At 41.5% G+C, this 16039-nt stretch overlaps 1 protein-coding gene across 1 annotated transcript in view; it reads right to left on the bottom strand.

Moving 5' to 3' along the window:
- Window positions 1-16039, bottom strand: part of lrp2b (low density lipoprotein receptor-related protein 2b) — a 36622-nt gene that overhangs the window by 2255 nt on the left and 18328 nt on the right. Inside the window, exons 40-71 of the mRNA XM_062443232.1 lie at window positions 15343-15790; window positions 15022-15187; window positions 14713-14871; window positions 14329-14618; window positions 14043-14246; window positions 13608-13850; window positions 13232-13357; window positions 12986-13105; window positions 12221-12352; window positions 11733-11934; window positions 11356-11651; window positions 10255-10771; window positions 9867-10022; window positions 9402-9572; window positions 9048-9271; window positions 8788-8965; window positions 8225-8421; window positions 7596-7841; window positions 6933-7061; window positions 6459-6578; window positions 6053-6169; window positions 5830-5946; window positions 5243-5380; window positions 4740-4862; window positions 3741-3869; window positions 2766-2897; window positions 2172-2297; window positions 1842-1985; window positions 1572-1737; window positions 1209-1337; window positions 656-876; window positions 292-474 (exon numbers count right to left, since the gene is read on the bottom strand). Coding sequence (XP_062299216.1) covers window positions 292-474; window positions 656-876; window positions 1209-1337; window positions 1572-1737; window positions 1842-1985; window positions 2172-2297; window positions 2766-2897; window positions 3741-3869; window positions 4740-4862; window positions 5243-5380; window positions 5830-5946; window positions 6053-6169; window positions 6459-6578; window positions 6933-7061; window positions 7596-7841; window positions 8225-8421; window positions 8788-8965; window positions 9048-9271; window positions 9402-9572; window positions 9867-10022; window positions 10255-10771; window positions 11356-11651; window positions 11733-11934; window positions 12221-12352; window positions 12986-13105; window positions 13232-13357; window positions 13608-13850; window positions 14043-14246; window positions 14329-14618; window positions 14713-14871; window positions 15022-15187; window positions 15343-15790 — 6049 coding nt within the window. The remainder of the gene's footprint in view (window positions 1-291; window positions 475-655; window positions 877-1208; window positions 1338-1571; window positions 1738-1841; window positions 1986-2171; window positions 2298-2765; window positions 2898-3740; window positions 3870-4739; window positions 4863-5242; window positions 5381-5829; window positions 5947-6052; window positions 6170-6458; window positions 6579-6932; window positions 7062-7595; window positions 7842-8224; window positions 8422-8787; window positions 8966-9047; window positions 9272-9401; window positions 9573-9866; window positions 10023-10254; window positions 10772-11355; window positions 11652-11732; window positions 11935-12220; window positions 12353-12985; window positions 13106-13231; window positions 13358-13607; window positions 13851-14042; window positions 14247-14328; window positions 14619-14712; window positions 14872-15021; window positions 15188-15342; window positions 15791-16039) is intronic.

Genomic DNA, 16039 nt, shown 5'->3' on the forward strand with positions numbered 1-16039 from the left:
TGACTTTTTCAGTGATTATTTTTGCTGATTTTCTGTAGAAAGTTTTTACTTCCATGCTAATTATTGCTAATGCATGAAAAGTGTAATACTTTACGTGCACTGAAGCTTTGAATGTTCATAATAGCAAATGGAATACTGCTGAACAGTCGGCAATTAAAGAGCAGTAAAAGAAAAAATAATCTGCAATTAAAAGATGATTCACAGAAACTATTCTATTAGGGTGAACAAAAAGATGGACTTAATATGGTGGAGTATGTGTTGAAGTATGTGTTGGCTGAGTGTGCATCTTACTGGCTATGGAGTTGTATCTCTGTTGCTGGTACACAGAGACCTGGGTCAGCCAGGGTCCAGCAGTCAGCAGTTTGGTTTTTACACCATGACCAAACTTATCCTGCCGGAACACCTCCCCTTTCTCCTGAGTGCTCCAATAAACGTGGTCCTCAAACACACTCACGCTGAAGGGGTTTCTCACATCTAGACAAGGTGCAACAACATGTACAACCAAATCACAAATGAAGAGGTGAAATGAACCACAATCATTCATCCATTTTCTATAGATTAAGTATCAACGATCACGTATGAATATTTTCTGAATAATATAATTTTCAGTCTCTCGTGTCAGGATTCTTTAATGACTGTCATTCCTAATCCTCACCTATGTAGACGGCAGTTCTGCGATCTTCTCCTGAAGGCAGAATAGACTCTATGCGGCTTTCCTTGGAGTCAGACCAGTAGATTCTGTCACTGTTGGTGTAGTCGATGGACAGGCCGGTGGGCCAACCCAAACCGTCAGCCACCAGGATTTTCCTCTCTTGACCGTCCAGCCAGGAACACTCGATTTTGGCTGCTTCCCCTCGATCTGACCAGTACAACATCCTGCAGGAACACGGGGGGGTTAGAGTTCTGGGTTCTGAGATGTGGTGAGTAAAAGATTCCTCCTTTTTGGTTTCCCATGGCAAATAGATACAAAGTCATAGCAACTAAATGCTCCTTTATTTCTGCTGTAAATTAGAACTTGATCATGAATTTCTTGAGAGTTAACATGGGAAGAGCAAAGGATTACCTGTAAATATAACGAAAAGAAAATAAATTTAGTTGAAAATGTACAAAATGAAAGTGACACAAGATGTATTCAACAAGTTCCTAAATTACTCTAATCTGCAAAATACTGTCTCAAAGTCTAATGCTAATCTCGGTGTCTCTCTCACCCCAGTCGCGGGTTGATTGCCACAGCAGACGGGTAACCAAGCTCAGTCTTGACGAGGTGCTTCCTGTAGCGTCCATCCAACATGGCCACCTCTAACCTTTTCAACTTGGAGTCTGCCCAGTACAGGTTCCTAGAAGGAAAAGAAAGACAAAAATAAATCACAAAATATGCACATTGGGGCGTAGTCTGTAAAAATGTTTTATCTAAACAAGCACAGACAAAATAGTGTCAGTAATTGTGTCAAATTAACATAGATGAATAGTGAAATAGTAAAGCTCAAGGCATCAGAATAATAGAGGAATGTAATCTGATAAATGTAGAAAAAAACACCAGACTGCAAGCCAGTAATGTTGGTTAGCCTCACCTGCCCACCCAGTCCACAGCAATGCCGTCTGGTGTTGTGATGTATTTAATGCCAAGATCTACAGCAGCACCAATGTTGTTACTGCCATCATCCACTGAAGGTATGTACGCTCTCTTAATGGCACCTGGTATGGAGTCCTTACCGGCCACAGTGAAGTACACCATACCTGATAAAACACAGAGACATCATCAAATACATTCCTCTGATTAACACTGAGCCAGCTGTCTATGTCTTTCTAGCACTATCTAGCATTTATCTATGTTGTCTTACTTAATCCGGTGTTGTTGTGGTCCCAGTCGTAGTCCAGAGCCATGATGTGCTCCTGCTCTTTGAGGAAGTCGTGGTAGGCCTCTGTCTGCATGTTGAACCTCCGGATACGAATGTTCTCCGGTAGAAGCAGCAGAGGAGTCGGCCCTGAGGGAAACACAGGCATTCATACTTTCCCTTTTCACTTTTGGCATTTAACTGCTTCTTTTAACAGCAGCATCTGATAATCCATGAGAAAACTGAAATGTGGTGTTACTGTTCAGAGTATGTATACCTCATGTTTGTATACCTCTATTGTCTACACGCTATTGTTTATAAAAATATTCCTCTCACCCTCAGCCTCGCACATGTTGCCATTTCCAACTTTCCGGTAGCCGGGGGCACACTCACAGTCGTAGCCGCCCTTGGTGTTCTTACACACCTGAGGGCAGGTGCTGTACACCTCGCACTCGTCGATGTCTGAAAGAGCAAGGAGACACAGTGAAGAAGATTTCAGGTTGAATAATAATTAATCTCTCCGGCCACCAAACTGTTAAATATTAATGAAAACTCAGTTTGTGATTAATTTACCATGTTATTATTTGGAGGTGGTGAAGATGTTTTTTAACCCTTTTATAAGAGGATTGAGTAGTGATGGTTAAACAAACTAAGTCCCAAATTTTTCCTTCGGGACAATAAAGTTAAAGTTGAAGATGAAGCAGATCAGGAGAGTTAACTGGAGTAATGACATTTTATTATATATCAATTTGGGGTTTTTGAGTGCTATTAGTACAATTTGTGTTAACATGTTCAGAGGCCCCCAAGGGAGAGAGTATGTTTGTGTGAGTGTGAGTGTGAGTGTGAGTGTGTGTGTGTGTGTGTGTGTGTGTGTGTGTGTGTGTGTGTGTGTGTGTGTGTGTGCGTGTGTGTGTGTGTGTGTGTGTGTACCCAGGCAGGTGTAGGTGCTCTCAGGGTCCACCATGTATCCGGGTCTACAGGAGCAGATGAAGCCGGTGCCGTTCAGGTTGGTGCATTCATGCTGGCACAGTTTCTCCTCACAGTTGCGGTCATGGCCAAAATCTGGAGCCAGATAACACGTATCACTTTCTCTGACATAATCCAAACAAGCTTTTAATCTCCAGCCAAATTCAAAAGCTACTTACTTTTGATGCACTCAAACAATGGTTTAGTTTACATGGGCAGAATTTAGCTTTTGACTATAATCCATTTATCTGGTCACCATGACTCCCTGAACCTCTACCGGGCCACCACGTGATTGAACCTTCATGTAGCCATAAATAAATAAGCTAACAGGATATGTTTGAGCACCTGTTAAGCTCTACAGCAGTTCAGCTGAGAAAAAAACTATAAAAAGGCTAAATGAAAACAAACTGTGATGCAGTATAAATTTGAGTTTCTCATCACCAGGGCTTGGGCTTAACTGGGACATTCCATTCTGAAGTGCAGTCACCAGCCACTTTATTAGGTATCCATGTGCAATCTAATTCAATCCCATGCAACAGCTATTCTATAAATTCTACTTTTTTTAAAGGTCATCCACTATGACTTCAACAAAAACTGAAAACGTATAAACATCAGAAATGTAGAATGTAAAGCAGAGGTGTTGTATTGGATTGCATTAGATGGCACAGGTGTATCTAATAAAGAGGCCAGTGACTGTGTCTCTGTAGTCTTGACATTTGATCATTTGATCTATGGTTTTAAATTTGCCATTATCTGTATACATACTGCAAATATCATTAGAGTTTTTAATACAGAACTAAAACAAATTAAACATCCTTTTAAACAAATAAATATGCAGTTTATTTTATGGTCACATTTTTGTCATCCAAAAAAAGAATTTACAACATTTCAATAGCAGACAATAAACTTTATCTGAAAAGTATTTGTTTTGCCACTCACTGCAGCCTAACTCATCAGTGCGGTCCCCACAGTTGTCGTTGTGGTCACACACGTAGGGCAGAGCCACACAGCGTCCATTGGTGCATTTAAACTCTTCCAGTGTGCAGGGGGGCAGTGTGGGCTCGCGGCCTGGGAAGGACACAGTCAGAGTGAGTCATGGAGTACCCAGAGAAGGTTGAGTGGATACGCAACTTGTCAGCAGAAACTGATCTGCCTCCACTAGTGTGAGATTTAATTAATTTCTTTCTGAACAGTGTCGCCCTTCACTCCCTAACTGTCTAAAAAACTAAAAAAAAGATGTGAGTGGAGTGCCCACTACATTCAACACCCACAATCATACACACATGCACATATGAATGCTCCCACACAGTTAATAACTCAAATGTATGTAGGCACATACTTAAACATGATATCCACTAAATCATTAAATTCAAGGCTTTTCCACAGGTTCCCCTCTGGTTATTTTTTTCTGTCTTCTTCTTTAAAACAAATGGATTAAGTTGGATCCAGCCAATGTCCACCTCCTCTCTGAACTATTTAATCTCCTCTCAAAATAATTTGCACTGATTGATGTTTAAGCTGATTGTGTAACAATTCCATAAAAGAGACCATTTTCTTATCCCCTGAATGTTTCAGGCTTTGTGTCCTGTGCAGATACTGATATCATTTCGGGATTTCCCATTTCACTGGCCTTAGAGGGGAAGGTTCAGGAGGCATTAGTGTTCGGATTAATCCTTCGCGATCCCAGAAACTGATGATTAGTGGTGCATTTGCTAAATGGGAAATTATTACATAGCTATCTGGTTAAGGCTATGTTTAAAAACAAAGACAAATATTTGAACATTAAAAAAACAGTATTAAAATGGAGACACACATTTATCACACAGTTATTACAAATATAGCACTATTACATGTATTTTTGTTCATGAGCCCTGATAGATTGTGTTTGTGCGTGCGTGCGTGCGTGCGTGTGCGTGCGTGTGTGTGTGAAACTCATACAGAGATCTTCCTTTTCATCACTGCCGTCCCCGCAGTCGTCCTTATTGTTGCACATCAGGCCCGCAAAGATACAGTAGCCGTTGGCACAGCGGAACCTGGACGGCATCTCGCAGGTGATGTTCACTGTTCGAAACCACACACAAATGTAATTAAATAAATCTGACATAACAGTAACAAACAATTCTTACACTAACTCCCTCCTCATTTGTGCCAAAAATCTATGGCTGCATCTTTAAAGACTAAATTGTGATATTGCTACAGCTTAGATTCATTAAATTTGTTAATAGTCATCCACAAAGACAGAAAAGAGTGTTTACATGCACGTGTCTATGTATCGGACAAATTATTAACATGAAAATCCTCTTAGCCTTTGCAAGTTTAGGTCAAGTAGTTCTAGGTAGTTTGGAATTATGATTATATTGATCACACAGACATAAATGGACACAGAACACGAACACACGTTTTCAGATTTTGCCATGTGCAATAAACAAAATGTTCCTCACAGCATAAACTGAGCTGTTCATCTGAATTGTCCCCACAGTCGTCCACAGCATCACACACCCAGCTCTGGCTCACACACAGACGGTTCCCGCACTGGAACTGGTCGTGAGGGCACCAACGGCCTCCTGGGTAACGAGTGGCTGAAAGGGTCGGGGGAAATAAGTTAATCAATCAACTGTATATTTTTGGTTTAAAAGGATCTCTCTCTTTCTTTATCTTTTTCTCAGCACTTTACACACCAGCAGACATGCTTGACAAATCCACAGTTATACCGAACTCTATCTAGACCAGATATTTGAATGTGAAAACAAACGCAAACGTTAAAGAATTACACTTGTTTGTTGTAAATGTACATTGCATCTTGTAGAAGCTATTTTATGGTTCAACTACTGCATTGCAAGTGTGTGTTCACTTTCCATTTCACATCCAAATAAGTGGCCCTTCCCTAACTGATAGTTAGCCTTTAAACCAGAATAATTAAATTCTTCATACGCACACTCTCACATACAAAAACAAACAAAAGTGCAAACACACTGAAACACTCCAGAGGCCAGGCAGCCTGCCATTAGTTTTCATGTTGTTTACTTACGACAGCTGGTCTCGTCTGACAGATCCTGACAATCAGGCCGGCCGTCACACTGCAGAGCAGCGGGGATACAGTGACCCGAGTCGCACTGGAATGAACCTGGACGACACGTGTACAACTCTGGAAGAGAGCCAGGATGTTAACAGATGTGTGTACGTGTGTGTGTTTATGTTGTTTATGACAGATGCATGGATATTCTGAGGAGGTGAGTGCAGCACATGCTTACCACAGTCTCGTTCGTCTGAGTTGTCCCCACAGTCGTTGTCATGGTCACACACCCAGTTTCCAGGAATGCACTGTCCCTCGTCACATCGAAACTCACTTTCAGAGCAAGGCCTTGGCTCTATAGATGACAATCACAGTCAAAGAGATACACACATCTTCAATTTGGGGTCAGAATAATTTATTACTGTTTGCACATCTTACGCTGGTTGAATTAAACAAAGAGGCATGAAATAAATTAAGTTTATTTGCAACTCCCAGATTCATATTTTTAATAACTGGGCTAAACTGAGGAAAATATTTTATTTTGTAACTCTGGCAGGCATTAACAATTCTTTTTTAAAATTCTTTGCTGGTATGTAATGATATTGAAATGGACTGAGGTGAAAAATATGGGGCATGGCACTCACGGCAGTTCCTCTCATCTGAGCCATCACCACAGTCATTGGCGCCGTCACATTGCCAACGGATGGGGACACAGCGGTGGTTGTCACAACGGAAATCACCCAGAGGGTCACAGGTCACCGCCTCTGTTTGACAAACAAAGTCAGAAAGCAGTAGAGGGAAGCTGCTTCAATCCCCCTTCATTTGGTGTTTTGATGGTGGTGGTAGAGAACACTGTCTAACACATTGGTCCAGTTTTCCCTTTAATTTGTCACCCATCTGTAATTATGCTCAAACAATAATATATACATACAGTATAATAATGTAATTCCAGTTAATTGTTTAAGTACAGCACAGACCTTCTGCAGAAAAAATCTACATCTCTGTTCACTCTAACATAACTCCTTAAATCCTTGAACCAGATTCTTCTCCACTAGTGCAGTCTTTGTTACAGGCCTGCCTTTACACAAGAACACATCTGCTGACACACAGGCACTGACCACAGCCTTGCTCATCGCTGTTGTCAATGCAGTCGTTGGTGCCGTCACATCGGGCCCACTGAGGAATACAGCGGTAGTTTGTCTTGCAGGAGAACTCAGTGTCCTCATCGCACTTGTAGTCTGGACCCACTGTATAGAGAGAGGAGCAGAGAGAGAGAGAGAGATGTGAAATGGATGGAGCAAAGTGAGAGAAACAGATGACAAGAAAAAAATGTTAGAAGACAAGAATATAAGATATGAGAATTAATGAGGGAGATGGAAATAAGGCAGAGTGAGACAAACAGGGAGAATGAGCAGAAGGAAGAGGATGAGAAAGAAGCAGATCCAGCTTAGAGAAACAAAAACAATCCATAGTGCAGTATGTGCAATACGATATCATTGACTCACTGGGAGGCCTTTTAGGACATGGCTGAGTCAACACTAATTATGTATAGTTAAATAACAGATAAATCTAAATCTGTCCTGTAATTTGAGGGTTAAATTCCTGCTGCAGGCACAGAAAAGTGTTAAAGCAAGAAACTCTAAGCATTTTAAGAGAGAACATCTGTTGGTAATGTGGATAAGAGTCATGAAATGTTATGTGTAACTTTGAGGCTTCTGCAATGCACAGTGTATCATTTTCTTGTTTCTCCAAGGCTTTAATTCACTGATACTGCCACTCACTGCAGGTTTCAAATGGTTCATCTGATCCATCTCCACAGTCGTCCTGGGCGTCACACACATAGCTCGATGGCAGGCAGCGTCCGTTGGCACACTGGAATTCTCCTGGTTTGCAGGTCCTCTGGGAACAAATGTCGGCGTCCTCATCACTGCCATCCGAACAGTCATTTACCCCGTCGCAGTGCCAGGACACAGGGATGCACTTCTTGTTTTTACACTGGAACTGGTTTTCCTGGCATCGGTGGTCACCTACAGGGACAGACTGCAGCTTGACTACTGTTTGAAAGTTTCAGATAAATTCAATCTAAACTTTCTGCCTGAACTACATCTGAAGTGTTAGGGCTACCCTTGAGATTAAGACTGACCAACGTTTGAACTTTTTTCCAGAAAATGTTGTATACTTCAGAAGTTGAAGAGCAATATTCAAAGCCAGATTTGAAATAATCTTAGTAAATTTAAATTCAAATTAATTACCAACTGTATTTCTGTGAGTGTAGCACAATTTATTCTATTTTATTAAATATTTTTACATTTTTGTTCCATGCTCAAAGATACTGGTGAATCATTTTAATGTATGCTTCCTATCTGAAGTTCTACACTAATACAGTTTAAAATATTAATAAAGGACATACTGCAGAGAGCAGCATCCTCATCTGAACCATCAGGGCAGTCAGAGTCGCCATCACAGATGAAACCAGGATAGGTACAGTTGCCGTTCTGACACTGGAACTGGCCAATGGGGCAGTAACGGGTCGGGCAGGTCTGAGGTTCATCTGAGCCATCACCGCAATCTGATTGGCCGTCACACTTCCACCATATAGGAACACACCTATAAAATAAGAGTAGCACAAATAGGTTAGATTAGAGAATATAAATGTAAAACTAATCTGCAAGGTAGCACTACAATGGTGTTAAGATGATGTAGTAGATTATAATCTGAATTTTCTGAATCATTTAGTACCACAGACCTTGCTTAAAAAAGTGTGTGAAGTATTGTCTTATTAGTGATTCATTCTAAATGATCAAAATAAATCTAATAATTGAAAAATGTCAGTAAATTCGATGCTTATTTATTGCACAATTGTCTGCCATCGCAATTGAAAATTAGTATCCTGTAAAGAGATCTTTATAGTTAACTTTTGAAATATGTTGTTGCGAAACTAATGGGCTGAAGAAGTGAATGGATCTGACTGACTTCTCATTGTCCCCACAGCGGAACTGGGTGCTGGAGCAGTCAGCGACACACTGGATCTTGAAGCCCACAGCAAGGCCAATGAAGTGATCTGGACACTCGCAGGTAGCATGCTGCCCACCAGGTGCAATCAGACACAGATGACTGCAGGTCAGGTCATGGGAGGAGCAGGGGTTTTCACCTGAGAAGGTAATTAAAAGTGACATATTGGTAAATTCTGAGCAACAGGCTGGCAAGACAAAAAAAAGTTAAAATTAACATACTTCGAGGTTGCCTGTAGGGGTGGCAGACATGAATGTCAGTGGGCCGGTGTGTATTGTTGCCCATGACGGTTCGCTCTTCGCCTGTGTACTTATGGGCCTTCTCCACAGTGTGCATGTTCTGGTCTGTCCAGTAAATCCAGTCCTCAAACAGGGTAACAGCGAAGACATGAGGAAGTGTACCAGCAATGGCTCGGTGACGGTTCTTTCCGTCCATGTCTGCAAAACTGAAAGTTGGAACGGGGTCAGCATAAATTTACAGTACTGTTGAGAGAGAAACTTTAGGAACTGAGCGCCTCACTCAATCCTATTTGATGATAAATCTAAATGAAGTCATGTCTGAATGTCCAAACTCACTCCAGAAAGTTAAGGTGGGAATCAGCAAAGAAGATCTTGTTGGTGGTGTAGTCTATGGTCAGAGCATTGGGCCACTCCAGCTTAGTTGTGATAATGGCACTGACATTACTTCCATCCATGCCAACCCTGCCGATATACGCTGTGTCTCCCCAGTCGGTCCAGTATAACCATCTGGAAAAAAGAGGACAGGAATGAAGAGAACAGAAAGGATGGGGAAAATCCAAAAACAGGATTTAAGAGCAAATTCTAGTGTATATCTGAAAGATTAAAAACCTCCAGCAAATGTCAGACTGCAAGTAGCAAGCACACCTAATAGTGTATTTTTGGACCCGTTTCTTAATTTTTTCGAAAGAGGTCTGACAGAAGAAACTTTGCTATGAAAAACTGTAAAAGTCTGGTTCTATTTTCTGCCCGTTACAAAGAACTTATGTGTGTGTGCGAGTGTGACTGTGTGTGTGTTAGTACCCATATTTAGGGTTGACAGCCACAGCACGAGGTCGGCTGATAATATAAGTGTCATTCCCCTCTGTGAACTCCCCATCAAGCAGTTTCTTCTTGTTGCGCCCATCCAGCTCCATCACATGAACTGAGCTATAATAACTGTCCACCCAGTACAACTTCCTGCAGCAGACACAACAAGATTGCATTAACATCCCTGCAACCATATTTTGGTCAAATTTAATACAGAAAAAACAGTGTCTCCAAGTGATGAAAAATCACTTCAAAGAAAAAAACTTCAAATTCACACAAATGAATCATTGCATTTGACTGTATCTATTAATACATTACTAAATGATCAAATATTTAATAATTAAGATATATTTTTAAATGAGGCTCCTCCGATTTAACACACCTGCCCACCCAATCAAGCGCCAGGCCCTCTGCTCCTCCCATGTTGTAATCCGCCAGTGTCTCCCTGTCGCTCCCATCAAAGCGCATTCGCTCAATCTTTCCAGCATTTGTGTCTAGCCAATAAATCCTTTTCTCTATGTAATCAAAATCTAATGCCACCACGTCGGACAGCCCCTGCAGGACGATGCTCAAGTGTGATCCGTCAGTAGTCAAGTTGCGGATGTAGTAGCGATTACTGTACAACAGGTACGGGGCAATGCCACTGTTCTGGCGACAGGTGCGTCCGTCCGCTTCACGGATGTATCCCGGGGCACATTTGCAGTGGTATGAGCCAACAGTGTTCTCACAGATCTGACTGCATACAGCAGGTGTGCTGAGACACTCGTTGAGATCCTCGCAGGCTTTGCCATCTGGCATGAGCTGGTAGCCGGGGTTGCAGGAGCAGTAGTAACCAGTGAGGGTGTCAGTGCAGATCTGGGCACACTTGTGGACTGAAGGGTTGCGGCACTCATTGACTCCTAGACAGAAAGAAGAAAGAAGTTTTAAGAAGACAAGTAAACAAGATGACACAGATATATAAATCAAGATAAGAAAATTTTCATAGATTAAAATATTGTGTACATTTTTTAAAATCATTGTATGTTGAATAACTCAGGGTTTTGGACTGTTGGGGAAAGAGGCCACTATCTCATGAGTAAATATAAATATATAAATAGTATGTATAAAAGGATGATAAATTACTTAAAATGATTATATCATAATAATCATTGTTTGCAGCCCTTGAATATCAGAAAATGTGGGGAATTACATGCCTATTCTTGCATGCTTGCAGTTGATTCAGCATTGACAAAAATCTCAAAGAGATATTCATTGAAAATATCCATCATTAATAGCAGGGAAAAGAGTGAAAGCACAACATTTCTATAAAATATTGTGATTTGGTTGGTATTTTGGTTCACAAAAATTATACCTGCTGGACATTTTTAGCATGTTGAATTATCTATTAATGAGTACATTCTTGTTTATCTTGTGGGAGAAATATCTTTCTTTCACTACATTCCCACCAATCCACATAAGTTATTTCACACTTTTGTTTTCTCACCGCAGCCTTTTTCATCACTGTTATCCTGGCAGTCCTTCTGTCCGTTGCAAACTTTGTTGAGGTCAATGCACTCCCCTGACTTGCACATGTACTGCTGAGGAGCACAGGTGGGCTGGGGCGTGATGCACAAGCTGTCTGTCTCATCTGAACCATCCAAGCAATCGCTTTCCCCATCGCAAGTGAAGGTGTTGGGAATGCAAGCTCCATTGCTGCAGGTGAACTGGCTGCTGCCACACGTGTCGTAGGTACAGCCCAACTCGTCACTGCCATCCCCGCAGTCATTCACACGGTCACAGCTGGGGAGGAGGAGTAATTAATCTGTCTCTATTCAGTGACAAATGTCTACTTTTATTCACTTACGCACTCTTTCTACTTACTGGTAGGGGATGAGGATGCAAAGACCATTAGAACAGGCAAACTCATTCATGTGGCAGCTCCGGTTGCGGCAGTTCTGGAGCTCATCAGCTGCATTGGCACAGTCTTTTTCTCCGTCACACACATAGCTTGTAGGGATACAGCGTGGGTGGCCCGGGAGCCAGGTTGGGCAGGTGAACTGGTTGGAACTGCAGGTACGTTGGCCTGCACGAGACAGAGAAACAACGAGAAGGATAAATTGCTGATGGATAAACTATGATATCATAAATTATATATGATACCAAGAAGCTGTTAAGATTTTGATTAAACTTCAAGAGCGCACATGAGGAAAGCATATGAGGAGGCAACATTTAGACGAGACATGGATAGAGCTGTGAAAAAATGGCACAAATTAGCTTTAAGTGTATTTTTCCAGTCTCTAAATTGTGACACAAAATGAACAATTTCCAGGTATTATTTAGCCACTGTATAACAGATAGTGTCAACTCACCACACTGCAGTTCGGGAGCTTCATCACTGTTGTCCCAGCAGTCATTGTTGCCATCACAGACCATTGACTGAGGGATGCAGTTTCCATTGGTACAAGTGAACTGGCTGGGACCGCATGTCTGGATTTGATCCTCTGCACAGGAACAAAGAAAGAGAATGACAATTTTTAAAGGGCATCAAATATTATTTGTTAGCTGAAAAACTAGTTCTTGAGCCAGAAATCTCAGAATATTACAACGCAATCACTAAGTCAATTGTATTAATAAATCACCATAACAATTAACATGCATTAAGCAGTAAATGAAATGTGAAGCTGAAAACACTAAGATTGGGTTGAGTGTCTATTTTTGAAATACTGAAAAATTAAAATCCAGAACAAACATCAATATATATTGGCATTAAATGCTTAAAATCTTTCTTTCTTTCTTTCTTTCTTTCTTTCTTTCTTTCTTTCTTTCTTTGTTTCTTTCTTTCTCTCTTTCTTTGTCTCTAACTCAGAAAGTCACAGAATAAAGACAGTTTTTCTTGCTTTTCATGATTTTGGTGGTGTAAAACAAAAAATGAAAATGCAATTTTGATCCATTCTAATTACAATAATTTTTACATACATGTAATTTACAAACAAAAATAATTACGCTTTAAAAACATAAATGTAATTAAAGATTTGATCCTCTTCCATCAATGATTGCGTGCTGTCAAGGTGGAAAGAAGTCTGACTTGTCTGCTTAAATACCTGAAACATCAAATGTAAATGCAGAGAACTCACCGCAGGAGGGAGGTTCATCCGTCCCATCACTGCAGTCTTTGTAGGAGTCGCACACCCAAGACTGAGAGATACACTTCCCTTCATCGCAGCGGAACTGGTCCGGAGAGCATGTGCGACCCGCTGCAACACAGTAACACACATCCAGATTTAGACCTATATCCATGTACAGTTCTACTGAATTTGTGGCTGATACAGTTTCTCCTAAGGACGAGCTGGTCTCTCTCTGACGCTGACAATTCAACTTACCACAGAAGAGAGGATTCTCGTCACTGTTGTCTCCACAGTTGTTGTAACCATCACAAAGGCTTTCAGGGTAGATGCAGATGTTGGTACCATCGCATTTGACCTGGCCCGCAGGACATGTCCTGTCAGCTGGTGAGAGTCAAGGAGGGCAAAAGTCGAAATATCAATCACAGGATAAACAACCACAATAATAAGTAATCCCTTAAGCAATGCCTTGCTCAAGTAAACATAAACTATAGTTGCTGTGGAAGAGGAGATGGTTACTCATATATTAGAACCACAGTCTTTAGACTTAAATCAATTATGTCAAGTCGGAAATATTATAAAACATCTTTCCTATCCATCTTTCAATCCTTTGATCTGGTGAACTGTCACTCACGGCAGTTGATTTCGTCGGAAGTAGCGTTGTCTCTGCAGTCGTTGTGGCCGTCACAGACAAAGGCCGCACTGATGCACCGTCCGTTGCCGCAGGTGAACTCAGTATCAGGGTTACATGTAGGGAAGGGGCAGCCCTGCTCATCACTGTTGTCACCACAGTCGTTTGAGTAGTCACAGACATAGCTGAGTAGCACGCAACGCCCATTGTCACAGGTGAAGTCCATGGCTGAACAGGTGTGGGAGGCTGTGAGGAACAACAGAGTATAGATTTACTTTCTCTCTATGATATTCATGTTTCTGGCTTTCTGCTTTCTCTCTTATTTTAAAATCAAGCTAAAGGCTAGGTTTACATTCTTATGTCAGCAGCATAAAAGAGTTAAAAGGGTCAAAGCATTAAATTGGTGAAAACATAATGATAAAAGTCCTCATCTCTTACCACACACTCTCTCTAGTTCATCTGAATTGTCCCTGCAGTCATCGTAGCCGTCACACTTCCAGCGTGCGGAGATGCAGTTACCATTGAGACAGGTGAACTGCTCCGGTTGGCAGCGTTTCCCGGTGTCTTGAATACAGTCTTTACCATTATTGGCCAGGTACCACTTCCCCTGATGAGGACACTGGCACTCAGGGCCCAGTGGACCTACAGGAGAGATTGAGGAAATTTAAGAATTTGGAGAACTGAAGGGAACATATAAATAATTAATGAATGAGCCTGCGCTTACCAGAAACACAGACATGACTACAGCCTCCATTGAACTGCAGGCAGGAGCTGGAGCAGTTCTCCTGCTTAGACGCTGCATAAACGTGGATGCCATTTGGGCGGTACTGCATGTCCTGCATCAACACTGCAAAGCCAGAGCCATCATCTTTCCCAGCCCGATAGACGGCTCTCTCAGTCCAGTCAGTCCAGAAGATGTCCTGCTGGAATATAGTTATGGCGAAGGGATACTGGACCCCCTGCAAGATCACTTGTCGGTTCTCACCCGTCAAAGTGGACCGCTCAATTTTGTCTCTAAGAGAAGCAGTAAAGTAAGAAAGAAGTTGTCAAGAGAAAATGCTACAAATTATATTCCTTGGCTACTTTTGTAATAAAATAGTGAACATACAGTGAGGAATCTGTCCAGTACAACATCCTCTCCTCATAGTCCAAAGACAGACCATTGGGCATTGTCAGACCACTGTCAATGATGGAAGTCTGGAAGTTACCACCCAGTGTGGCCCTCTCAATCTTCGCTGGAGTGCCCCAGTCAGTCCAGTACATGTAACTAAGCAGAGAGAACCGGGAGAGAGGAGGAGAGAGAGCTCATCAGTATATTTTGATTATGTTCATATCACAGTGAAAACCTAGAAATTGTTATATCTTGTCTTATCTGTAGAGAAGGATGTGAAGTGAAGTAATAGTCATTTGCTTTTACCCATAGCAGGGGTCGACAACAATGCCTCTGGGGCGGTTGGCATGGGCAATGATTGAGCGGTTCATCCCGTCCAGCCCTATGGACTGTACATTGCGGCTGTAGTAGTCGGTGAAGTAGAGACGTTTGTTGACCCAATCATACGCCAAGCCTTCTGGGTCATCCAAATCTGAACAGTATCAAATAGAGGAAAGGATATTGAATAAAGAGATCATTAAGGAAGTGAGACAGAGAGGGTCAAAGAAGACAATGGCAAAGACAATAAAAAGCAACAACAGAACAGTAGGAGAACATATTACAAGTCACAATTGATGCTAAACTTACTTGAAGCTATAATGATGGGTGGACTGGTGACAGATGTTGTGGTGATGTAGCCAATCCTGCTCCGGCCTATCCCCATGTACTGAGTGAAGAAAATTCGCCTTTCCTTGAAGTCATAATCCAGTGCCATTAAATTGTAGCCAAGGTTCACTGTTGGATAAGGGCTGCTGTGATCCGTGGGATCTAACCTCAAGCTATTCAGTGTGTAGTCTGTGGTGAAAACTAGATACTCGTCTAGTCCATAACCACATGTTACACCATTATTAAGGAGTGACCCATGTGCACAACCACATTTTGGCTTCTGCTGGTCTGGTATGGCAAAGCACAGCTGCTGGCAGCGTCCATTGTCTTCCTGACATGGGTTAAAGTCCACCTGGTTGGCAGATGTTGGTTGGACATGAACGTCAAAGATGGTGACATCCATCAGTCCATCAAGATTGTCTCGAATTACCTGATAACATAGGAAAAAAATATGATGTTATTTAGTGGCATGGGCATAGCACATTCACAGAGGGATAATTAAACATCCTCATTTCTAACTAATATAAAAAGAGCTAATTGAGAGTTAATCTCTTAGATTTTCTCATAGGAAATCATTCTCTGGACAGAGTAAAAATGATGGTACTACTAAACTATTATTCATGCTAAGTACTAATTTAAAACGTAAAAATGATGGTACTACTAAACTATTATTAATGTT

This window comes from Scomber scombrus, chromosome 21, assembly GCF_963691925.1.
Source record: "Scomber scombrus chromosome 21, fScoSco1.1, whole genome shotgun sequence".
Classification (NCBI taxonomy): Eukaryota; Metazoa; Chordata; class Actinopteri; order Scombriformes; family Scombridae; genus Scomber; species Scomber scombrus.